Source organism: Emys orbicularis, chromosome 6 (genome assembly GCF_028017835.1).
Source record: "Emys orbicularis isolate rEmyOrb1 chromosome 6, rEmyOrb1.hap1, whole genome shotgun sequence".
In the NCBI taxonomy this organism is placed as follows: Eukaryota; Metazoa; Chordata; order Testudines; family Emydidae; genus Emys; species Emys orbicularis.
Genome location: NC_088688.1, coordinates 104,954,254 through 104,979,801, shown reverse-complemented (window position 1 = coordinate 104,979,801; position 25,548 = coordinate 104,954,254). Strand labels below are relative to the sequence as shown.

General features: G+C 41.4%; 1 protein-coding gene across 2 annotated transcripts in view; it reads left to right on the top strand.

The window, feature by feature from the left end:
* ADAMTSL1 (ADAMTS like 1) overlaps positions 1 to 25,548 on the top strand; it is a 688,426-nt gene that overhangs the window by 380,208 nt on the left and 282,670 nt on the right. The window contains exon 3 of one of the 2 annotated variants that reach the window (XM_065406493.1): positions 19,543 to 19,599. The exons of the other annotated variant lie outside the window; for it this stretch is intronic. Coding sequence (XP_065262565.1) covers positions 19,543 to 19,599 — 57 coding nt within the window. The remainder of the gene's footprint in view (positions 1 to 19,542; positions 19,600 to 25,548) is intronic. 2 annotated transcript variants of the gene reach the window in all.

The window sequence follows — 25,548 nt, the reverse complement described above, 5'->3', positions numbered from 1 at the left end:
ATTTATGAGTATCCTATGGGCATACCTTCACCACAGTAAAATCAATCAGATTACACTCTCTTATGGAAGGTGGAGCTTTTCTGTCATTTCAGAGATGGTGTCAGAAACCAGTTTGCTTGCATAAAGTCTAATGCTGCAAGATGCTAATGGTCTTAGACTCATGAGATTTGAGCATGCTCAGAATCTTGCAGTATTGGGTCTAAGTTTTGAATCTTTAAACAGAACAAATAAAGCAGGGAAAGTATGTCTTAAGGTTTGAAAAGAATATTTACAATATAGGGCTCTTGGGATACACATTTTTATGTAGAAGAATGACATTAGCCAGAAGCATGAAGTTGATAATATTTTAATATCAATTTATCAACAAAAACTCACTATGAAGTACACAGGTTTGCAGGGTGGGTAATATGGGTGCAGCTACTTACACATGCACACCTTTTAAAAAAACATTTTCTTATATCTTGCACAGCTGCTAATGAATCTTAGGCAGAATGGGACATTGTTCATGCATTTTATATAAAAGCAATCACACATCTAACCAAACATTTCTGGGCATGTAAAGCTCTATCCTTGCATTGCTCTTTAAACATGTTGGTTGACAAAGATTAAAAACAATAAAATAAAAGTACTCATTCTCTTTCCCCTTCATACTAATAACGATAATACATACTTTTAAAACAAAAAAGCAGTGAAAAAAGCCCAAACCTGCAAGCAAAAAAGCTATTCATCTGCTACTTATGTTAAATAGTGCCCAACTGAGCAACAAGAATCCAGCCAGTTCCTATACTGCCTGAGCTGCTGTTTCAGGGTTTCTTTAAGGGTGTGTAGCATGGATGGTAGATGTTTTGTTTTCTCTGATCTGGAACATTTAAAAAAGCTACAATTAGCAATGATTCTTTATATGTATATATATATATGTATATATATATATGTATATATATATATATAAATTAACTCCATATACTTCCTAAAAAAGGCAGAAAACCAGAATATAATAGTATTTTAAATCCGATACACATAAAGTCGACATTAGTTTTGTAACACTTTGATTTCAATTCATGGTATTTAACTCTTGTATATGTTGTTTTTCATTGCAAATCAGAAGATGCTTTACAAAGAAGGATAGGTACCATTATCCTCATTTTACAGATGGAGAAACTGAGGTACACTAAAAAACTGTCCTATATGTCAGCTGCAGAGTCAGGAATAGCACTTTGGACTCCTGATTCCAAGCTAGTGTTCTGTCCACTGGACTACACTGCCTATATGAGTGTATAAATCTGGACTGGAAGCTATGTAATACAATCCCTGATTAATGTTTCTAATAACTTATGCACACAGTACCTTTTTTTTAAAAAAGGCAATATAATTATTGGAAAAAGTCCAAGATTGACATCCCTGGGTTTTTACCTACAGAACTTGTACCAAATAGGCAACAGCAGTACAATCTTCCCAACCTACGTCTCCCCCGTACAGGATGAGATGGTAATTCAGTTTCCAGGCTTGTTCAGTCCTTGGTCTCTTGGAGACTCAGCTAAATGCTTGAGGCTGAATTGTAGCTATAATATTAGACACCAGATAGTGTCAAATTTCAGCCAACCTGGGATATCCCTTTGCCTTTCCAAAGCAGGCGTTATCAATAACTTACATCCCATGCTTTTCTATTAGCTTCCATAAGCTCATATAAGCACAGATCCCGCCTCTCTTATGAGCATCTTGGCACATCCCTTTTCCTCCTACACCCTCTGTGTGTGGTAGAGGGAAACAGTATCACCCTCCCTGGTAGCAGAGGATGCTTTGTGCCCTCTCAGCCTGGCACTGCTTCTGTACTGTAGAAAGCTTTTTTTCTAATTCAAATGAAGATGGACTTTTCCTCATACGCTTCCAATGGTGGATTTAATTGAAGACTGTTTTAGGCATGTCACTATTTAGAAGGTCCCGGTGTTCTTGTTTTTGTTTTTTCCTCCAAGCTTCCTTCATTTCCCAAAGATTCATATAAGGATCCCAATTTTTCAAGTCAGATCCAAATCAAACCATGGAACCTTTGAAGGTTGGCTGCATACTATATAGGATTCCATTTGAATTCATTCCAAAGCTAGTGCGTTTTTTTAAAGGGTAAAGTATGAAGCAAAACCATTGTGCAGTGTATCCTGGAACTATACACAACACCAGACCTACACAATTTAAACCTAATCTATACTGCAAATAACACTGGGAATTTTCATGCATGATGATACTAAATTTCAGACAGTCCAGTGTGGACTGAGGAGTTGGGCTCCTTCTTTTTCACCTTCATTTTAGGTTCGGAATCTAAGCAGGAACAGGCTTGGTTAGGCTTAGACCTCCAGAAATAAATCAAGATGTGTTTGTAGTTCAGTAGATGAACCTCTGAGTTGGTACTGAACCATTTCCCCAGTCTGGTGATAAATGTCACTCCACTGATAGAAGTTCTGTCTTTTGTCTGAGACATAGCAATGGAGAAGACAGATGGCTCATACCCTACTTTCTGGGGCTTTCAGGAGGTGGCTGACATATATTGGATCCACAGATGATGATCTGGGAGTAGATATGGCAACCACCCTCTAGTAATCCTTCAGGATAAAAGATGTTTTAGCAATATACATTATTACTATTGCTGGCATAAGCATTTTATTAATTCTCTATTGTTTTAAGCTCTGTGGTCATCAGAATTTCTTCAGAAAATCCCTTACTACCATAGGCTGAGCAGGCATCCATCTACTGTGTTGCCTTCATTATGTATAGCAACAGTTAACTACTTCTGCTGATGCAGCTTCATTTTTAAGCATCAGATGGAATGAAATCAGAATTCCTTTTTAGTTTAAAAAATGTTTGCTAAATTTTAAAAGCCATATATCTTTCTTTTTGTAAAATAATGAAACGGGCATCATACTTCAAAGCCTGCATCCTCTTGCACAATCTGTTGTGAAATTATAGCAATTAACAGTCTTCAGGAATTTTATGATGACTCAAGTCAGGAAAAAACCCACCACCTCCAGAAAGGGAGTGTTATCATTTATATATTTGTGTAATTTCTTTGAATTTGTGTCCTGCTTTGCAGAGAAAAGAAATAGAGTGCATAATAAATTCTCCTAGCTACTACACCTTTCCCCTGTATCTCCTAATGGTGCCTGGTGCTCTCCACAAAAAACACTAAGGATGGCAAAAGGTTTATCTTGGGTTATTTTCACCTTTAGGACACAGGTTCAAATCCAGCCTAGGAGTTTGAGCCCACAAGCGTTGAAGCACGTGTATAACTTTATGCACACAAGTAGTCCTATTTACTTCAATGGGATGACTCCTCACATCAGCAAAGGGTTAGTCACGTACGTAAGTGTTTGCAGGACTGAGTCTCAGGTTAGCAGTGATGGAATGTTGTTACCATTTTATGTTTGTCCATTGGTCTATGTGAATGAAATTGGTGGTCTCAGTCCTTCATTATGGGAACATCCTATAGAATTTAGCAGGGATTAAACTAGGTGGGTTCTATAGAAATTACTCTAAATACTACAGAATTCAGTAGGCAATGAAATTCATTCTATAGGATTTTGGAGCTTTCCCATGGGATTTTTCAGCAGGGATATAATCATAAGGTCTTTAATAAAAACCTATAAAAAGTTATCATTTTTCTATTAAATACTATAGGACTTTTCCATATTGGGCAGGCAGTTCCTAGTGAACAGATATTAAGATCAGATTTTATATCAGTGGACACACTTGATGGCCATCTAAGTAAAGAGACCAAGGATTGACTGGCAGGGCCGGCTCCAGGCACCAGCTTAACAAGCAGGTGCTTGGGGCGGCCAAGGGAGAGGGGCGGCACCTGCAGCAATTCGGGGGCGGCAGGTCCCTCACTCCCTCTAGGAGCGAAGGACCTGCCGCTGAACTGCCGCCGCCGATCGCGGCTTTTTTTTTTTTTTTTCCAATTGCCGCCGCTGATCAGGATCGCGGCTTTTTTTTTTTTTTTTTTTTTTGTTGTTGCTTGGGGTGGCAGAAATGCTGGAGCCGGCCCTGTTGACTGGACCTAGGGGGGGAAAGTACCCAGCCATCCCTAGTCTTGGGGGAGGAATTCTAGCTACATTTTAAGTTCATAAGAGTTTTGCCATTGACTTCAGTGGTGCCAGGATTTCCCCTCTGGGGAAAGCTGAATCACATTAAGGCAACATGGGAAGCTTGTATGTTTGTGCTGCATCAGTTTTGTAAATGGAGAACTTGAGTATCCTGAGTTATGAAAATGGCAAATTTCATCAATATTCAGTTCACTTCAGTAAATGGGACAAATACTCAGTCACGTACAGGCTTTGAAGAACAAGAGCAACACTTCTCCAAGCCATGTCAAGGCCTCTGACTGTTGGAAAGCATATGTTTATAAATTACTAACAAACTCTCATTTCACTGAAATCCTAGTCAAAACCCTGCCACCTGCAATCTGGCTTTTGAAGTCAGCGGCCACTCATTTGATACCTTACTTCATACTGGAAGTGTGCAGCTGGCATCTGGAAGTGCATGCGTCTCTGCAGCTCATCTTGCCACTGTGAACTTTGGAGGCCACTGCATGCTAATTAACATTGGCTATGGCATCTCTGTCAACTATGATCGTGTGCTTGGAGATAAGTAATATTGATCACCAGACTTTGTATTTGATTGTGGCACGCTAGACTGGAGATACTGTGTTAAATTAGAACTGGAGAGAAAGCCCATGCAGAAAAAGTTAAATGACTTTAGGCACAGGTTGTTAGCATGGGAAATTAAGCACTATTGATCAGAGACAAAGGGTGACATTTTCAAAAATGCTTGGGTGCTTAGGAGCCTGTGTTTCATTCAAAGTCAATGGGGATAAGGCTTTTAAGTTCCTAAATCACTTCTGAAAAGGATTTGAGCTCCTAATTCCTAGTGATCCTAAAAGAGTCTCTCTTTGGACAGATGTCATTTAAAAATGCAAAGAGACAATAACTGCTTTAAGGTTGGGGGCGGGAGGAGGTTGTAATAGAAAATAATGATAAATTAACTTCTCCAATAACACTGCTCTATAGCCAAAATGCTTCTGAAATAAATGTAGTCAAACTTTACTAATTCTGGGTCACTGAGAACGAAAATGATGCTTAAAATTGTTGATTGGCTCTAGTTTTCAAGATATGCTATTGGGTCAGTATATACGACCCTTGACTTGGGAATGGCGGAGGATAAGTGACTTATAAAGGGAAGGGATCTCAATTTAAAATACATCTTTGACTGGATCTATGAATAAATCTATGACTGGGTTTGGACAGTACTTGCTTTTTAGGCAAAACAATGAATGATGCAATCTGAAGCTGGTATTGCGTCATACATTATATGAATTGCATCATGTTATTCCTAGAAGTCATGGATGATGCAATCATAACGAAGCTTACATCACTCTGCTGAACAAATTGCCCTATATCAGCTCTAGAAATCATACAGTGTCGTGCTCTCTTATTTGTCAGTGTTTGATTTTGCAAAGGGACACATTTCTGTTTAGCCAAAGTGAACAGAGATGCCTCGTACTTGTGTGAACAATGCAGATAAGTTCTGCTATGTTTGTGGTGAAGTGACTTTTGCATCACAAAAGCGCAGTATAACCACTATGGTTAAGAAAGCCTATCACCTTTATTTTGGCTGCAAAATTGGAGATCAGGACAAGAGGTGGGCCCCACACATATGCTGCAACACTTGTGCAACAAATCTTCGCCAGTGGTTGAACAGGAAAAGGAAATCTATGCCTTTTGCAGTGCCAATGATTTGGAGAGAGCCAACAGATCATACCAGCAATTGTTACTTCTGCATGGTGCCTCCAGTTGGGAAAGGTGTGTCAAAGAAGAAAAAGTGGACTGTGCATTATCCAAACATTCCATCAGCTATACGCCCAGTACCCCAATGAGAAGGACGGCCGGTTCCTGATGCACCAGAATCATTCTCACTTGAGTCAGACGAGGAAGAGGAAGAGGATGAAACTTCTGGTCCTGAACCATCAATGTTACAGGACCCACATTTTCTCCCATCCTCCTCCTCCGAACCACACCTCATAACACCAGGTGAACTGAATGACCTTGTCAGGGATTTGGAACTACCCAAGAGTAAGGCAGAGCTGTTGGGCTCCAGACTACAGCAGTGGAATCTCCTGGCAGGTGATGTTAGGGTTTCCATGTTCCGTGACCATTAAAAGGATCTTGTCCCATTCTTCTTCATGGAAGGTGATCTTGTAGCCTGCAACAACATCGATGGTGTGATGGCAGCCCTCAACATCGTTCACGATCCAGATGAGTGGAGACTGTTCATTGATTCATCGAAGACGAGTCTTAAAGCTGTTTTACTGCATAATGGCAATGTTTTGCCATCAATTCCAGTTGGTCATGCAGTCCGTATGAAGGAAACCTATGACAACATGAAACAACTTTTGAGGTGCATAAACTATGACCAACATCAGTGGCAGCTTTGTGGCGATTTGAAGGTTGTTGCTCTCTTGCTTGGTCTGCAGACTGGATACACAAAGTACTGCTGTTTTCTCTGTGAATGGGATAGTCGTGCAAGAGATTCCCACTACATCAAGAAAGATTGGCCACTCCGACAGTCATTGGAGCCTGGGAGGAAAAGTGTTCAGCATCCACCACTTGTTGACTCAAGGAAGATTTTGTTACCACCCTTACACATCAAGCTGGGTCTGATGAAGAACTTAGTCAAGGCCATTGACAAAACACAAGCAGCTTTCAAGTACCTCCGTGGAAAATGTCCAAGGTTAAGTGAAGCTAAGATAAAGGAAGGTGTCTTTGTTGGTCCTCAGATTCGTGAACTTCTTCGAGATGATGCATTTGACCATGCACTGCGTGGCAAGGAAAAGACGGCCTGGAAAGCCTTCCAGTTAGTGGCAATAAATTTTCTCGGAAACAACAAGGCAGACAACTACAGGTTGTTGGTGGAAAACCTCCTCAAGGCATACAAAAGCCTTGGTTGCAACATGTCACTAAAGATACATTTTTTGCTACCTCATCTAGATTTTTTTCCACCGAACTGCGGAGCAGTGAGCGACGAGCACGGCAAGCGATTTCACCAGGACATTGCAACAATGGAGAAAGGCTATCAGGGCAAATGGAGCCCATCAATGCTTGCAGACTATTGCTGGACAGTGACAAGAGATGCTCCATTTAATGAATACAAGAGACAAGCCAAGAAATGCCGAGTAGACACTGAATAGGACTAAACTATGTACAGAATAGTTTTTTGCCTTTTGTTTCATAATAAATTTTATTTATATAACCCTCTTGCTGATTTTTAAAGTGTTACATAAAGAGGACAGGTGAAATATTATCATGTAAAGCAACCATAAACACATGAAAAGACTTAGGTTTACAATTTATGATTAAAACTCTACTATCTACACAATATACTCAGACATAAAATGTAAAAACTTAAATATCTTAGAAACAGTAGCCAATCAGTTGTTTTAATTGTCATATTTGAATTCAGCACATCAAAATACATAATAAATAGCACATTTTATCTCTGAAGCAGACGACTTCTCAAAGATTGTAGACCAGTGTAACCAGTGACTTGCTCCAGCTGTAATGCATCCTGTAGGAAAAGCATCACATCTGAAAAAGGGTAGATACAGTTTAAAAAGTGGCAGTAAAAGAGCACTTTCCTGATCCATATTTATTCTCCCTCATTGGCCTTCCTCCCAAAAGTCCTCAGTCTACAAGTTAAAACATGTTTCTAACTGCCAGCACAGCAGACTCACCCTCACTCAGATACCAATAAATGATATCTGAAAATGAAGCTGTTTTTTCCCCCTTTAACGAAGCACGGTTGTGAAACAGGTATCAAATTACTGCTATCAGGGTAACTGCAAACAAGATGATATAACACTAAAATGGATGTGACTCTGCTTATATATGTATTGAGCTTCTAGCGTGCTCAGTGTGCTGGTTTACACTGGCTGAGGATCTGGCCCTCAGAACTTTTTTTGCAGTTGTATTATCTGGGTGTGAGGCAAATTAAAATACACTTTATTCATCTGTAGCTACAGACCTGTTTTATTCAGCAGCAAATATGTACCTTTGCAGGAGCAATGAAATCCTGATTGCCATCTTGGATTTGCTCCACTTAAGGAGGAAGACTTTGTGGTAGTTTGCAGAGGTTTTCACCTCTTCATCTTGTGCTGGGAAAGCAGATTTGAACATTCAAATGCACCATGCATTAAGGACGACATTAAAATAGAAGGGCTCAACCAGGCATCTAATCTAGAATGTACAAATTCTCTTTGCATGGGTATATTCCAGCACTGGTAGTAGCAAGTGATCTTGTGCAAATGTGTAGGCCACATTTTGAAAACGTGTCCAGATAGCCTTTAAAAGTAGCTGCAGAGATTTCTTACTCAGAAGGTACAAATCAAGAATAGGGATGGGTTGTGAGCTGAACACCAGATACCAATCCATTCAGAGTTTGGAGAAGTTTTGATACAGATCCAAATTTCATGAGTTAGGTCCATCTCTACTAGAGGCATTTAATCTGGAATATTGGATCACAGTTGGAGCTGGTCAAAAATGTCATCTGAATGATTTTCTGATGAAAAATGCCCTTTTTGCAAAACCGAGTGCCCTGATTCTCTGCCTCCCTCCTCTAGCTCTAGGGACTAGAGGCCTGGGCCCGCTGCCTCTCTACCTCCCTCCCCTGCTGCAGGACCCCGATAACCAGAAATTATTGGTAAATTAAGCAATTATGAGCAGGAAGAAATCTGAGGAGAAATTACTGTGTCTGCAACAAGAAGCCTTTTTTGTAGCTACATTTCTGAATCTCGAGAGACATACATGCATTACTTTATTGCAAATGGATGGCTGAGTTGTTTTTTTGTCTGATATGAATGTTTTTTAAAAAACCGCCCCAGAGCTCTGAACTGTGGTAGAAGATAAGCAGTGCAGTACAATTTACAGTTTGTGACCGAGCCAGGCTTAGCTCTAACATATTAGCAGTAATAGGGTTACCATATTTAAACATTAAAAAAGGAGGACACTCCACGGGGCCCTGGCCCCGGCCCTGGCCCCACCCAACTCCGCCCCTGCCCCGCCCTGGCCCCACCCGTTCCCCAAAGTCCCCGCCCCAACTCTGCCCCCTCCCCTGAGCGCCCCGCATTCCCCCTCCTCCCTCCCAGCCACGCGAAGCTGCCTGAGCGCTACCGGCTTCACGGTTTGCCAGGCAGCCCCCAGATCTCCAGACCCTGCGCCCCTGGGCGGGCGCTTCCCCAGCGCAGCCGGAGCCCGGGAGGGGAAGCGCCCAGCTGGGGGCGCAGGGTCTGGAGATCTGGGGTCTGCCCGGCAAACCGTGAAGCCGGTAGCGCTCGGGCACCTCCGCTCTTCAGCTGCACAGAGCTGAGGTGTCTGGGGGGAGCTGCAGGCGGATTCACCTCATACAAGTACTGTAGTGCAGTCTCTTTATCATGAAAGCACAACTTACAAATGCAGATTTTTTTTTATTTTTATTTTTTTTGGTACATAACTGCATTAAAAAACAAAACAATGCAAAACTTGGGAGCCTACAAGTCCACTCAGTCCTACTTCTCGTTCAGCCAATAGCTAAGAGAAACAAGTTTGTTTACATTTATGGGAGATACTGCTGACTGCTTCTTATTTACAATGTCACCTGAAAGTGAGAACAGACGTTCACATGGCACTTTTGTAGCCAGTATTGCAAAGTATTTACGTGCCAGATATGCTAAACATTCGTATGCCCCTTCATGCTTTGGCCACCATTCTAGAGGACATGCTTCCATGCTGATGACGCTCGTTAAAAAAAGTAATGCGTTAATTAAATTTGTGACCAAACTCCTTGGGGGAGAATTTCTTGTTCTGTTTTACCCGCATTCTGCCATATATTTCATGTTATAGCAGTCTTGAATGATGACCCAGTACATGTTGTTCGTTTTAATAACACTTTCACAGCAGATTTGACAAAACGCAAAGAAGGTACCAATGTGAGATCTCTAAAGATAGCTACAGCACTCAACCCAAGATTTAAGAATCTGAAATGCCTTCCAAAATCTGATCAGGATGGGGTGTGGAGCATGCTTTCAGAAGTCTTAAAAGAGCAACACGTCAATGTGGAAACTACAAAACCTGAACCACCAATAAAGAAAATCAACTTTCTGCTGGTGGCATATGACTCAGATGATGAAAATGAACATGCATTGGTCTGCACTGCTTTGGATCATTATCAAACAGAACCCATCATCAGCATGGACGCAAGTCCTCTGGAATGCTGGTTGAAGCATGAAGGGACATGTGAATCTTTAGTGCATCTGTCACATAAATATATCACAACGCAGGCTACAACAGTGCCATGCAAATGCCTGTTCTCGCTTCCAGGTGACATTGTGAATAAGAAGTGGGCAGCATTATCTCCTGCAAATGTAAACAAACTTGTTTGTCTGAGCAATTGGCTGAACAAGAAGTAGGACTGAATGGACTTGTAGGCTCTAAAGTTTTACATTGTTTTATTTTTGAATGCAGTTATTTTTGTACATAATTCTACATTTGTAAGTTCAACTTTCATGATTACACTACAGTACTTGTATTAAGTGAATTGAAAAATGCTATTTTATTTTTACAGTGCAAATATAATAAAAATTAATATAAAGTGAGCACTGAACACTTTGTATTCTGTGTTGTAATTGAAATCAATGTATTTGAAAATGTGGAAAACATTAAAAAATGTATAAATAGTATTCTATTATTGTTTAACAGTGCGATTAATTGCAATTATTTTTTTTAATCGCTTGATAGCCCTAGTTATATGTTAACTTGGATGCAGATTTTTCGGGGCTCCTGTAAGATCACCCTCTTTTTATTTATTCAATGCAAAAACCTATTACAACTATTGAATTATACAATGTCTTAAATTGTTTGCCCCTGAAAAAAATCATTTACCCAGAGTTATCAGAGGTATTTGGAATACCTCAATAGTTTCCCTTCATTTAATTAGAACATAATTGTATTATCCCAGGTATCAGTCTGTGGGGACTGAGGGTGAATGCTGACTCTGGTATATGTTCCTTGTTCCTGTTATGATTTCTTTGCTGTATACTGCATTTTAAGTGGAGAGAAGTTCCATCAGCTGATATAGCAGGAATTTGTATTTTGTGGGCCCCTTGTTTCAAAGTGACTCAAACCCTGTGTGCTGTCTCATGAAAATCTGTCTTTTTCTTGTTTTGGTTGTTCTCTTTATTTTCTATTAAGGACATTCTGGATGAAACTATATGGTTGCTCTTTATGTGTGGAAAAACAAAACACACCTCTTTGCTTCAGTTGATGATTAACTAATATTATGAAATACCTCATAAATGTCTATGCTCTTGCTATCCAATTATTGTTTGCCCATTCACTATTGAGACATTATCAAGTCTCATCTCCTCTCCCCCCCCCCCAATAAAATTACATTCAAAATTATTCTAATATTGTTTGTATAAAATAGTTTGTTTGAATCAGGTGCCCTGGGCATTGGGCAGATGTTTTGGTTCTTAAATAATTTGAAACCTAGTTCATATATAAAGGGGTTAGCTGATTCCACTTTTGTTGATTAGTTCATAATAATTTCATTCTGAGAAAATATAGTCGTTTTTAAAATGAGTAGCATCAGGGTTTTTTTGTATGTCCAATAATAATAATGTTTCCTTTGAGGAAAGGCAGGAAATAATTTTACCCCCCAAAATTGTATTTAAGAATAGCTAGAAATGGTGTTAGTTGTCATCTGGTTACCATATTACTTTTATTGTAGCAAGGTCACTGAAATATTTAACTTTCAGTCCAGACTTGGGCATGTCTTTCTTATAAGACACTTGTATGTGAACACACTCTCTTATTTAGTGGTAGCTAGCTAACTATATCAGCCTCAGAGTTCTTCCTGGAACCCACTTTAATTAAATTTTCCAGGGCTTTCACTGGTGACCTAAAGGCCCATAGGGATTTCATGTTCAGAAGCAAATCTGGCCTCATGCCCAAATCCTCATGATGGTTTATTGCTTCATGGAGAGAAATTACTTTCTGCTCAATTTAAATAGGAATTCTGTGTGTGTGTGTGTGTGTGTCTGTGTGTGTGTGTGTTGTCCTGAATCGAGTAGTCTATGGAAGAAAAGCTTTTAAATTGCTATACAATGTATCTAGTCACTGGCTTCTCTCACTGGGCTCAACCTTCCCCAACTCCCCTGAAGCAACTCTCATGCCTGAAGAGTTCTCCTGAACGTGGCAGACATCCTTATTGGGGAGGGAGATCATGCTGACAATGTGAGATTTCTCTTCCATCAAGTAGGAGCAGAAAGGAAGGTTCTCCAGATGGACTTCATTCCTAATTTTGTTTCAGTTAAAAAAAAAATTGTTTGTACACATTATCTGCTATCCTGTGAGTCATACCACAGATGTCACTGTCACAGTTACTGGACAAACTGTACCTCTGACCTCTTTTAGTGTCTCTAAGTGCACCCCCTGCAGGTCTCTGGCTTCTGGCAGTCACTTGTCTCTCAGGGTGGAATCATTTGATTCTCCCACTCTCAGTGCAGATGCTCAGTTGTAGTCCCCATGGTTACTTCAACGGGTCTGACTTAGGCATGTCTACACTACAATCTAAAATTGGCCCGATGTCCCCACTACCCTCTTTCTGTCAGTGGTGCACGTCCTCACCAGGAGCGCTTCCACTGGGGGGGGGGGAGCCTGAGCCAGGGCTCTCAGCTCTGCACAGCTCCCTGCCGGGAGCCCAGCTGCCCCCACAGGACTTTTTGCCTCTGCGCTCCCAACTGAGAGTGTGGGGGGGAAGCCGCACCCAGAGTCCAGTCAGCTCCCGTGGGCAGTGGGCCAAGCCGGGAGCCTGGGTGGTAGCCCGCCTTGGAGTGGAGACCTGGAAGCAGACCAGCTGGGGAGCCGGGAGCCAGCAGCTCTCCCCAATTTCATGGCTCCAGTGGAGATGTGACATTGACAAGACAGCCAACAGCCGGTGTAGGGAATGTAGTCTCTCCACAGACACTGTGTTGCCCTAATTACACTGGCATAAACCCTACGCCTCTTATGGAGGTGGAGTTATGTCAGAGTAGTAGGACACTTACACTGGCGGGAGCAAGGCTGGGAGTGTGTACACTGACATTGTTAGGTCGACATAAGCTGCCTTATGTCAACCTAACTCTGTAGTGTAGACCAGGCCTTAGGCTCAGACTTTACAGTTCCACTCCCTACGCAGCAGTGACAGTTGTAATCATTGATCAAACAGCCTTCTTAAAGCAAAGTATTGTTTTATTTAGAACAAAAGCATATGAGGAAAAACAGATCTTAAAAACAATAAAACAGCCTATATGCATGCCTGTTTTCCAGATGTTCAACCATCTGCCACGTGGGGACTTTGGAATGTCTAACTGCCTATAGGCTTTTCTACAGAGCTTTCCACTGTGTTACCTTGTCTTTCTGTCTGAGCTCACTGACGCTCTCTAGGCAGCTCCTGAAAAACAAGGCTTATAGCATGTTGGTGATAGGACACAGAATCTATAAAGCCAACAACTTTCCCCATTGTCTTTCAAGGGATGACCTAGATGTTCTTATCTGGGAAGCCATTGTGTTGCTTGCTGGTTCTTCCTCTCTTAGTAGATCAATGCATTCACATAGGAAAGATTTATAACCCCAGTTTACAACAGCTTACCCTCACTGTCCAGATCACAGACAAGGTTCATAAAATTGTTACAGCTCAGTATTCATAACATTATTACATAGCAGTTCCACTTCTGTCAGTCATGTTTTGTAGCTCTTTGTACACTAGTTAGTATTAATAGAACTAGTGGATCCAAGCCCCTGTTGCCCTGCTTCATTAAGTCCTCTGTCCTCCATATTCTGCTCATGGTAGTTGATGCTCATGTGAGTACAGCATTCTTTATTATGGTCTTCTATCTACAGGAAATGTAGGAGAAGATCAAGAAATCTATATCGCCCAAGCTTTTTTAGAAATATTAGAGCACAACTAGAAGTTTTCAGTACTGGAATATCAATTTTTCTGAAGTACTGTTACATTAATCTGATGATTCACAGGCCCATATGTGAACTTTGGAACCACAAGGTACTTCTTTGAAATTTGGCTTTCCCTATTCATGATAGTCAAAAATATATGGCTAATATGTCCAAAATCTATTATTTAAACATATGCTCAGTGTGCTCATTTGTACAAATATGACTTGTGTATGATCCTATGGAACTTAGTCTCATGTCATTTCATGTGTATCTTTGAAAGCCAGGCCCTAAACATTTCTCACCCACATTTTGGAGAAAGACAGTATAGCTCTGATGGGATCAGATGGCCCTGAGTGACATTAGGTGAATCACTGATATCACAAGAGGCACTGATGTTTGAATGCAGAAAACTCAAATGCTGTGGGTTTGAGTTGTGACCTTGAAATGGAGCGGTTAACTTAGATTTCTTTTTCAACTATATCGTCTCTCTTGTCTGTAGGGAGATGACTGAGTATGAGCTCATGCACTAACATGGTATCCCAGTGTTTTCTGTTTTCATGTTAGTTGAACCCCAGAATGTGTGGAATTAGTGTAAGAAAACGCACATCAAGCCAAACAACGTTATCTGGAGGAAAAGAATTAAGCTCAGGTTGATGCCAGCTTTAGCAGAAATAAACTGAGCTCATCAGCATATGTGTACATTTACTTTAGAGACTTGTATGTGCCTTTCCACATCTGTCAGCTCAATCACAGAACCAAACACAAAATACAGCATGCAGAAGCATTAACTGGATTTGTAACACTCCTTAGAAGACCTTCGTTCCATAAAGCAATGAATGGATTACGTGGAGACATAAATATAGTATTTTCCTCCGTGACAGTTATATCTTGCTCCCGTTATGTCAAAGGAAACCTGACTCGTTTTCGTCAGAAGACCAGCACTTTGAAATTTCAAAAGATAAAATGCTGTTCAAAGCAGACATAAACTAAGATATATTTATGAACTTAATTTGTCATCTTTTAAAGCTTCCAGAAGGAGCACGAGGGGTGCAGTTTTCCAGTTCCAAGCACCATGTGTGGGCAAACACCCAGGGACAAGATTTATTTATCTAAAATAGAAGATGAAGCTGCAAAATGTTGTGGCATGTGTCACAGATGTCATCTGTGTACTGTATATGGCATGTCAGGTGGGAGTAAATGACACCCACAAAAATGGTAATCAAGTGAGAACAACACTTTGAAATTGTCAGGCAATAGTTCTTTGCTCTCAAAATCACTTATTTGGCAGTGAAAGTTTGTTCTGATGATGTAATGTTTCCATCTTACATTTCATTGTCTGAGTATGTTGTTACTCAATAATCTTTTTGGGGAGCTTTGGTGAGGACAGCACCAGCTGAACTGGTCCCTCCCATTTTAGACATGTCCTGGCTCTCCTGACTACTTGTCAAGGTTTGTCTGTCACCACCCAACCACCAGGCTGTTTTGTTTGTAGAATGACACCTGCACCATGCCATGTTGTCACAAGTACAACCTAAGTGATTGGCTACAGCTTAAAGGGCTATGTATGGCTTGTCATGTCGTCATGCTAGAGTACATTATATTTAGGTATTCAAAAAATCAAGCCAGATCTTTTCATATTTTTATCACTCTGTATTGTTGAAATGTGGTGTCTCATACATGAAAAGCTCACTGTGCCCATTATAAATCTTCCAAATATAATTGAAAACAGCTACAGTAGTTCAAAGACTGCATAGTTCAGCTATTGCTCTTCTCTGTTACCTATATGTGACTGTTTCTCTAGAACTATATGTGCTGGGACTATGTAAAAATGAATCAAAAATAACCTACAGGTTACAATGTCTTCCCAATTTTTTAAGTGAGATATTTAATGTACATAATATACTAAATTATGTTCCCATGAAAGGGAATAGTAGTTTCCCCAAGGAGAATCTTTTATACATATGCATACAATAAATAAATTCTCTGTTCTCACTCTTAGAATACCAGAACTATTTTGGGCAATATTACACAACTCCACTTAGAAATCACAAGCTTAGACTTTCTAAATTTGACTTAATAGCTTTTGCAGCTTCGATCACATATTGTACTACTTTTGCAAAAACTTTATTTTTATTGCATAATAAATGACTGATTTTGTGGCACAATGGAAATCTGGGCACACCTCCTCCTCTTTCCCCTCCCCCCCCCAAAAAAAATAGTTTACATTTTTGCTTGGGAAGAATTTGTGTGTGAGATCGGGGAAGATTGAGGGTAGGAAGGAGTTGTTGTCTTTAAGTTAAAATGAAATTTCATCTTTCAGTTCTACAGCCACTAATTTGATTTAAGTTAAATCACACTTAGAGTACCCTGAAGGCCTCTCTGTGTTCTGTGAAGTAAGTTAATTGCCTCAGATTTCATGTGCAAAAGTCACCTACTGTTCCACATACATTTTTGGGGCTTGATTCTGCAAGCCCACCACATGTTGAACTCCAGCTGGAGTTGACAGAAATTCCACATAGGGTCTGATCATGCAGACCTTCCATATCTCTTCTCTTGTTTCTCTCTCTTTCAAACGTGAAGAGAAGTATGTATTGTACTGCTGTTTTGGGGTTGTTGGTTTTTTTTCAATTTTCTGGATGCTTTGTTAGCATGTATTGCTCCATTGCTTTTCAAAACCAGTTGGTATCAATTTTTCATAATTTCAAAATAAAAAACAAGCTTGTGTTAAAAAAGGTGGGAGAGGGGGGAAATAGTTGGGGGTTACAGTTCTTTTCAAATGGAATTCAGCTAATGATACCTGTTTTCAGAAGACAAATCATCACCATATTAGTAGAACTTATATGAATGATTAAGAATTGGTATCTTGACGTGGCCATGTGATTATCCTCTCGCTAACAATGAATTCAGGGGAGAAGCAAAAAATAATTAAAGTACTCTCAGTAAGAAAACTAAGAGATAATAGGTAAGCTCAACTGGTTACAAGTAAACCTGTGAGTGGGAAGGAGAGTAAAGAAAGGCAAATAATTAAAAAACTAACAGAAAATAACTCCAAAATGTGAACATGTTTCCAGGAAAGGGAAGATTTTTAATCTTTTTGTCTTTAAGTTTCTTGTTGACATTGAACATTAATGTGTACAAAAAGTAAACTCTATATGAATACTACTAATGATTATATAGCATTAGAGTGAGCTATATGATGTGTATGTGCATTGTCATAGGGTGGCTGGCCCCTGTAAATAAAGTAGATCCAGCGGCCCTGAGCCAGAGCCGGCCCGGCATCCCTCGCTCTCCTGCTGCCCCGCTGGCCGCGCGGCCCGCTCTCACCGCCATGGCCTTCACCTTCGCCGCCTTCTGCTACATGCTGGCGCTGCTGCTCACCGCCACCCTCATCTTCTTCGCCATCTGGCATATTATAGCATTTGATGAGTTGCAGACTCAGACCTTACAAGAATCCCATAGATCAATGTAATGCACTCAGTCCTCTTGTACTTCCAGAGTACCTCATCCATGCATTCTTCTGTGTTATGTTTCTCTGTGCAGCAGAGTGGCTTACACTGGGTCTCAATATGCCAGTGCTCCTAATTAGCCAATTAGAGCAGTACCTGGGGGCTATAAAGGATCAGGGGGAGTCCTGGTGAGAGTCAGGAAAGATCAGGAGACTGGAGGAGCTCTCTGGAGAAAGCTGCAGAAAGCTCTCTGTGGACTCTCCCTGGCAGAGGGAGGAATTGGCTAGGAGACTGTATGTTTGGTTCCTGGAAGAGGGTTGAAGGCAGGGCATTAGCAAGAGGGATTTGCTGGCTGGCATCCCCAAGCCAGGATCAGAGGGCTGAACAGGGCTGAAGGGAGGAGGAGCAGTGGAAAAAAAAGTTACCTGATGTTTCTAAGCTGAAGAGCTGGAGCCAAGGCCTGGAGAGGGTTGAAGGCAGTGGAGTAGTGGAGGAGCTTACCCACTGACATCTCTATGCCCAGAGAACTGGATCCAGAAGAGCCATGAGAGGGCCAGAGGAAGTGACGGATGCACCTCTGGCAAGGATGATTTTCCAGCAGAGAGACTGGGGGGTTCCCGTTGGGAACAGCAGGTTTTCACTCCATTTGGAAGGCCTGGGTGGCTGTCCTGGTACAAGGACCAGAGGAGGACCAACGGAGTCTAGGCATAGTCAAAGGCACCAGTATATGATATGATACGTCGAGCATCGTGGGAAGAGACATCAGGGGATCTTAATGACCATTTGCACTGGAATGGGAAATGAACTACACGTTTGGGACTCTTATTATGGACTGTTTTGAACTATGTTCTGCTAATAACCACATTGCTGAATGAGAGGATAAGCCTGCATGGAATTACTGGTGGCTCTGAGAGGGGAAACTGTCCCTGTCATGCCATGGCCTGCATCAGGGAGGCACTCCAAGAAAGGTTGCCCTACGACATGCATGTAAATATATACCTCTATTTGGTAGAGGGATGATGGCATGATTTGTGTAAGGTAGCACAACAACAGTCCCAAATTCCCTTACCACCCAGCCCTTGTCAAAATAACAGATGGGAAATTTCAGAAACTGATGGCTGAGTATTTCATTCTGATTTGCAAATAATTTCAGATTTGTGCTTTTAAAACCCTGTTCCCATATTTGTGAAAAGGGAGAACGGACTAATCTAGTTTTAAGAATCTCCTGTTGGAGATGCTCAAAAGGGTGCTAACCTTAAGCCAATATGCAAATCAAGAGGCTCGAGACTGTTGACTTTCAAGTGCCTGTGTCTGCTAGCAAGAGAGGGATGCTATGGGCTTATGCAACGCCCACTGAAGTCAATAGACTCCCATTGACTTCACTGAACCTTTGATCAAAACCGGTATCTGCATCCTGGATAACGCCAAAAGTTTGTTGCATTGGTCATCACAAATTTATTTTAAATTAGTCTTGTGCAAATCTATTATGAGAGTCGTTGTCCGTATTCCCTTGTATATTTATCTTTTAAGATCTGAATATTCTGGTGCCATATTCATGCTCTTCTTTTTCTATTTTGTTTTTCAGTGTCCAAAATATTTAAACTTCTCATTCCCTCAGAGTTTTCTTATAGCTTTTCTGTCAGGCAGAACTTTCCCTTTAAAGATCGTAGGTTTCTAAACTGGGTAGGTTATATTATGAATATGTCTCATGATCCAGACCATGCTGGCTCAGCCAGTGTTTTGTCAACTAAAATAAATGTTAAGATGCAGGATCTGAGCATTCATGGGATGGGAAGGTTATAATTTATTTAAAGGAAGCTATGTCCTCCATAAACTTATTCCCATTGGGTTTCCAGTACAAGAACACAGCCTGGCTTCTGAGTGACATAGCTGACTTACTTTAGCTGTGGTGAAGGCTGCAGTATATCACCAGCAGATGTCTTTGAGACAACCGGAAAGTAGTAGGAGTGCAAGGAATTATACTGATGATGAGGAATTATCAGTATAACTCCAAATAACTCCAAATGTTAATTTAATTCCTAGTTTTTAAAGCTTTTCCTCTTGTGGTTACTTTTCTCTTCTTTTTTCTTTAGGGCACTGGAGGAGGAGATAATGGTTTGGAGTTACTTGATGAACAGTTAACCAAAGCAGTAAGACTCTCCATAATATTTGTAATAATACTCTGTGAGGTGCTTTCAGTTAACTTGGTATCAGTGAAAATGAAAATCGTGGCATCTAGAAATATTGTGTTCACATTAGTCTAATGAGGGCATAAGGGAATTGCATTGTCTCCGTAGCACTAGGCAATCCAGTCAAATTAACGTACTACAATTAGGAAGCATCGTCAATTAGAATCTTGCACTTCCTTAGCGGTTGCACAAAGAGTAACACTCACAAATTATTTTACCTGGCGAATGGCATTCAGAGCATCATTAACAATAAATATAATACAGGCATCTTTGTGGGTGTTGTTGAAAATGGGCAATTGCCATGCCCTGGTGTTTTGGTTTGCCGCGGGATGCTCTAATGTGCACCTTAAGATGGGAAATATAGCTCACACTGCTCTAAATGTATCTCCGCTGATTAGTAAACATCTTGTTTTTAGTAGCACCACCAACTGTATGCTGTCAACAGGCTTTTGTGTCCTAAATATTCATTCTTGGAGCTTGATTTCACTCAGTGATAAGCACAGGAATGAATTAAACACGAATGTAGCCTGCCTCCATCAAATTTCAGGGCATATTGAAGTCAATGAAGTTACATGGATAAAAGTCAAGAGGAGAATGAGGCTCGCTCTTCTAGGATCTCATAAACTCACTAAAAATGCAGAAAACCAGAGCATATTTGCAATCTATGTTTTGTTTTAAAAAAAAATCAATAATTCATATTTAGAAATCACTGCTTTGATCTAAGTAGCAGCAGCAGAAGGCAAACCAGCTGTACCTGGCTGTCCAGCCTCTGCAAACGGAGGGGCCTTGTGTTAGATTCAGATATTTTTGTAGTACTTTTTTTAGTCATTAATGTATCATGGTCTAGTGCAGAGGTGGGTAAACTACGGCCTCCTATCTCCTGCCCGGCCCCTGAGTTCCTGCCCCGGGAGGCTATCCCCCGGCCCCTCCGCCGCTGTTCCCCCTCCTTTGCTGCCTCAGCTCACTGCGTCACTGGCACAATGCTCTGGGTGGCCGGGCAGCGCAGCTGCAGAGCCGGGGCCTGACCCGGTGCTCTGTGCTGCACGGCGGCGTGGCTGGCTCCAGCCGGGCAGTGCGGCTGCCTATCCTGGTGCTCTGGGCGGCGCAGCTGTAGCGCCACCAGCCACTGGTGCTCCAGGCAACATGGTAAGGGGGCAGGGAGCAGGTGGGGCTGGATAGAGGGCAGGGGAGTTCAGGGTGGTGGTCAGGGGGCAGGGGTGTGGATAGGGGTTGGGGCGGTCAGAGGGCAGGGAACGGGGGGGTTGAATGGGTGCAGGGCTCCTGGGGGGCAGTCAGGAAGGAGGGGGGGTTGGATGGGGCAACGGGGGGCAGTCGGGCAGGGGTTCCGGGGGCGAGAAGCGGGGGGGGGGATATGGGGCGGAGGCAGGCCACACCTGGCTGTTTGGGGAGGCACAGCCTCCCCTAACCAACCCTCTATACAATTTCTGAAACCCAATGCGGCCCTCAGGCCAAAAAGTTTGCCCGCCCCTGCTATAATGTATTACATCCCAAAGTGCCTTGCTTTGTAGATGCAGGGATGAATTTGCCATCCTCTGTTGAAATGCATCTACCTCTGAGATGGAATGCAGCAGTCAGTCGTTCCCCACTAGAAACAAACAGCCACTTTAGAAGGGAAAGTGATCAAGGAGTGGCTTTAGAAGGGAAGGTGAACAAGAACTTATCCAGTTGAAACAAAGGAGAGAATTATCAGAGGGGTAGCCATGTTAGTCTGTATCCACAAAAACAACAAGGAGTCCGGTGACACCTTAAAGACTAACAGATTTATTTGTTTTTATAAATCTGATTTATAAATCTGTTAGTCTTAAAGGAGAGAACGTAGTTTGGTACAACGTAATTACAGGAGATAAGATTTGAGCCAGGGCAGTGAAGCAAGCTATGCTTGTGAAAAGTGCCATGGCATCACTAATATTTAAAATATTCTCTGCCCAAGAGAAAATCCTTGAGTGTGTGTGATTGGAATATTGTGTAGTGTATCTTTGGCTGCTAAAATCTCCGATGTCTGGAAGTAATTGTGACCTCTGGAGTCCTGAATCCAAGATATCCAGCTGTAATGAGAGCATTTTTCGCCATTCAGAACTACTAACTAAAATAAGTCAAATTTTAAATTTGCTTTTCATGAGTTTCTGTTTTTCACCAAATATCTGCTTGTTAATTGACCACTGCTGTTCATGGTCTTCTGCTTACACTATAAAGGTTACACTTTGTGTCAATCACATTATCATTGTAATCTTTGGAAGGAAAGTCATGAAATGCTGCAGGCTGATTTAGTGGGTAAAAAATAGTCTTTCCCTACTGGGCTCTTGGTTTGAGCCCAGATTATATTCTTAAGAAAAATAAGGTTAAAGGCAAGGGATGTATTTCTTCTTTTAGGAGAGGGATATATACACAGCACTATTTTTCTTACTTATTCCTGACATTTCGTCTATTATTCCTAACGTCTCCTTAGAGGATAAAAAAAGCAATTGCTCATCAGTTTCATAAGAAAAATGATTAGCTTTTGGCACAATGCCAAGAATAATTAAGGAACGCGGGGTAAACCTTACATAAAAGCAACAGCATTGTCCTCCTTATAAAGAAGATCGCAAAAATATAGACATTTCCCTTTTTTGAAAAAATTATTTAATTAATATTAACATACATGTACTTTTCATACAAATATTATCAAAATGAACCCATATTTGTTATCTTTAAAAACCCCATTTGTTTTTGGTCAATCTCATCATTAACTTTGTATTTATTTTGTTGAAATTCCCAAAATAGTAATCACATGTTATATAACTTATTTGATTGAGATAGGAGGAGTCTCTCCACTTGATAACACTCAATAGCATAAAACAAGTAATACATTATTCATCGCAGTCTTGGAGAGTTGGTGCTCTTGGACTGAAACCAGTTTAACTCTGAGGTGCTATGGAGGATAATCACTTATTTATTTGTTAAAAAACCAACAATATGCTCGGTGCTAAACATGACAAGGATCAAGATGGTGTCAGCCCTGGAAATGTACAAACTAAAAGATAATTTCTCTGCCAGGCAATCTGTGTTGCTGGCCATCTGACCCCTGCTTCTCTAAGGGAAGGGGAAGAGAGTTTCTACTGAGCCGAATTATCATGCTCCTTGTAGTACCATGGGCCGAGTTCTGCATTCAGAGCTGCTCCCATTATAATCGATTGAAGCAGTTTGTGCATATCCAAAGGTGAAGCTTGGCCTTGTCTTTGGATAAGCTACTTTCTTGACTGGTTATAGTGCATATGTGCATGCACACAAATCCACACGCACAATGTGTTCCCCAAGCCAATTCTAAATCAATCATAGTAAAAGGAGCCAGCTCTCACCCCATAGTATCAACATCAACAGTATGAGACAAAAATGTCTCTTTCTGCAGTCATCATTTGATACAAGAGAAACAGTGTCATTTTAATTGATCACTGTTGCAGGATTCTTGTCTTCTGCTGGGCAAATAAACATCCCTGCTTTACCATAGCATTAATCAAGCAGCAGGAAACCATTATCCTGTGACAATGTTCTGATGCATCAACATTATGTCTTAATTACTTGTGAAGAAAGTTACCTCTTTGAGCTGACAGGATTGCATCGATTTTGTTCTGTCAGTTCACAAAGTTCTTTTTAGTGTTTCCTCCTGAACAAGAGAGAAGAAATGACAGAAATTAGAGGTGGAGAAGAACTATTAGGTGACTTTTCCTGTCCTCCTGCTGTGTACAGTATTTTTTATTGTGTGGTAGCACCTAGGAGCTTCAGCATGAACCAGGACCCCATTGTCATAGTTGCTGTACCCAAACAGAACAAAAAGATGGTCCTGCCCCTAAGAGCTGCCTAAGTGCTTTGTCTCTTATCTCAAGTGATTTTTTTTTTGCGCTTACCAGGTTAGAGACTGTTGCACAGTCCAATAGATTTCTCTGTCAGGAAGCGTTTCCTGATATTCAGTCTATATTTTCCTGCTCTTAGTTTCTTTAGGAAGAAGGAGCCAGCAAGAAAAGTCTATTGTACAGTGAGCCAAATTCTGCCTGTTGGATTCCTGTGCCCACCTCCTATTGACTTCACCTGGAGTTGTGCATTCATTCGAGGTGAGAATTTGGCCAACTGCAAATAACAGTGTAATGTATTGTGGGATACTGCAAAATGAATGTGTCAGTTTACATATCCCTCCCACACAATCTTTGCCAGATGCCCTCTGAATCAATTCAGTCTAAATAAGTTTTAATTTGACATAGTATCAGTATAACCTGCTGTGAGTTCTTTTACTCATCTGCTGTTGAAAACACTTTGGGCCTGATATTCCTCTGGTTTAAATTGATGCAACTCCATTGAAGTCAGTGGAGCTACCCCGCTTTACGGTTGCTGGGGATCTGGCTCAGCGGATTTGTGTCCAGGATTCTCACTTGCTTTCTGCTTATGGTCAAGGGTGAATGGATAAGCTATGCTGAAAGGCTAGACCAATAGCACATGTTGCCATGTCTCATTGTTTATTTGTAGAAGTGATCTTCTAATTAGAAACACAGCCGCTGACCTAACAATGTGGTGAGAGGCATTTTAATAAATACAAGTATTGATCCCAGGGAACCATGTGACATTTCCACTGCCCAGCGCTGCTTAGAAAGCAACAGCTGTCTGATATACTGCCTAATCTGAACACTTGAGTTTTACCACTAAATCCTTTTTTGAAAATGACTTATGTACCCAGCTGTTATCTCTGCTATCGTCTCCGAGCCAGCACCAGATGGCATTTCCAGGGCACTTCACCATCTCCACTGGATTCCTGAATCATTCTGGGGAGGATGGGGAAGGAGAGCAGTATTGCTCATTAATGAGCCTGCTACGTGAGTCATGCCTCCCACCTGTCCATTCCAGGCCAGATCAAGTAAGCATGGCTGTGCTCATCTGAAGAGACAAGACAGGTTGTACTGGTGCACCAACTTGCCAATCTTTTGTTTTACCCAGACAAGCCACTTCTAAGTAATGACATATTTAAAGGCCAAATTTTAAAAAAACAAAAACAACAACCCTCCAACCCAATGGAGACAAAACAATTTAATGGGAATTCATATTAAAAATATTCCTTGCTGGACCTTGTTTTTATTGCATGGTGGGGTTTTTCTCTAACCTAGAGAAGTCTTGCTTGGTCTCTTTAACAGCCCCTGCTGTTGTTCCCATTGATTCCAGTGGCACATGCTGGGGAGCCCCAAACCCCCACTGTGCTGTTGACCTTTATCACGGAGATACCTGTGGACTGCAGTGGAGGATTATTCCTTATATGTCCAGCAGGACTTTGCAGACTCCTTCCCTGGAAATACTTTTATTCTCTCTTCTCCTGTCTTCTTGCACACTCTTTCCTCCTCCCTTTTCCCTTTCCAAGTCTCCCACCACCACCACCACTTCCTCACATCCATCCTGCTGCTGCTTTCTTCTTTAGCTCCTCAGTGGTACCCTGGAGGGCGCTGTAGCACTGTTGGCTGCTTCTTGACAGCAGTCGCCTGCTTCTGTTGGGTGTTAGTGTGAGGTTCTGTGCCAGCTCGTCAGTGCTGAAGTTTTGCTCTCCTCTTACTCGTGCACTTACACACTTTCTGTTCTTACATACACACATAAGGCCATATTCATTCCTGGCGTAGCTACCCTGAGTGACTTCAATGGAGTTACCCCAGTGATGAATTTAGGCCACTCTGTCTACACTAATGGAACTGCTCTCTGCAAATCAAGCTCCTGCATGGCTTCCTCATTCTATAGAGTTGTGGTTTGTCTTTATCATGTCGTATTCCCTTCCCTTATCTAGCTATGGTCTGCAGTCAGAGCACAGCTGGCTGGCCCTCCTGTTGAAAAGCACAGTGACCATATCTTTTGAAATTTCCACAAACATGTAGCAGTTTTTAAATG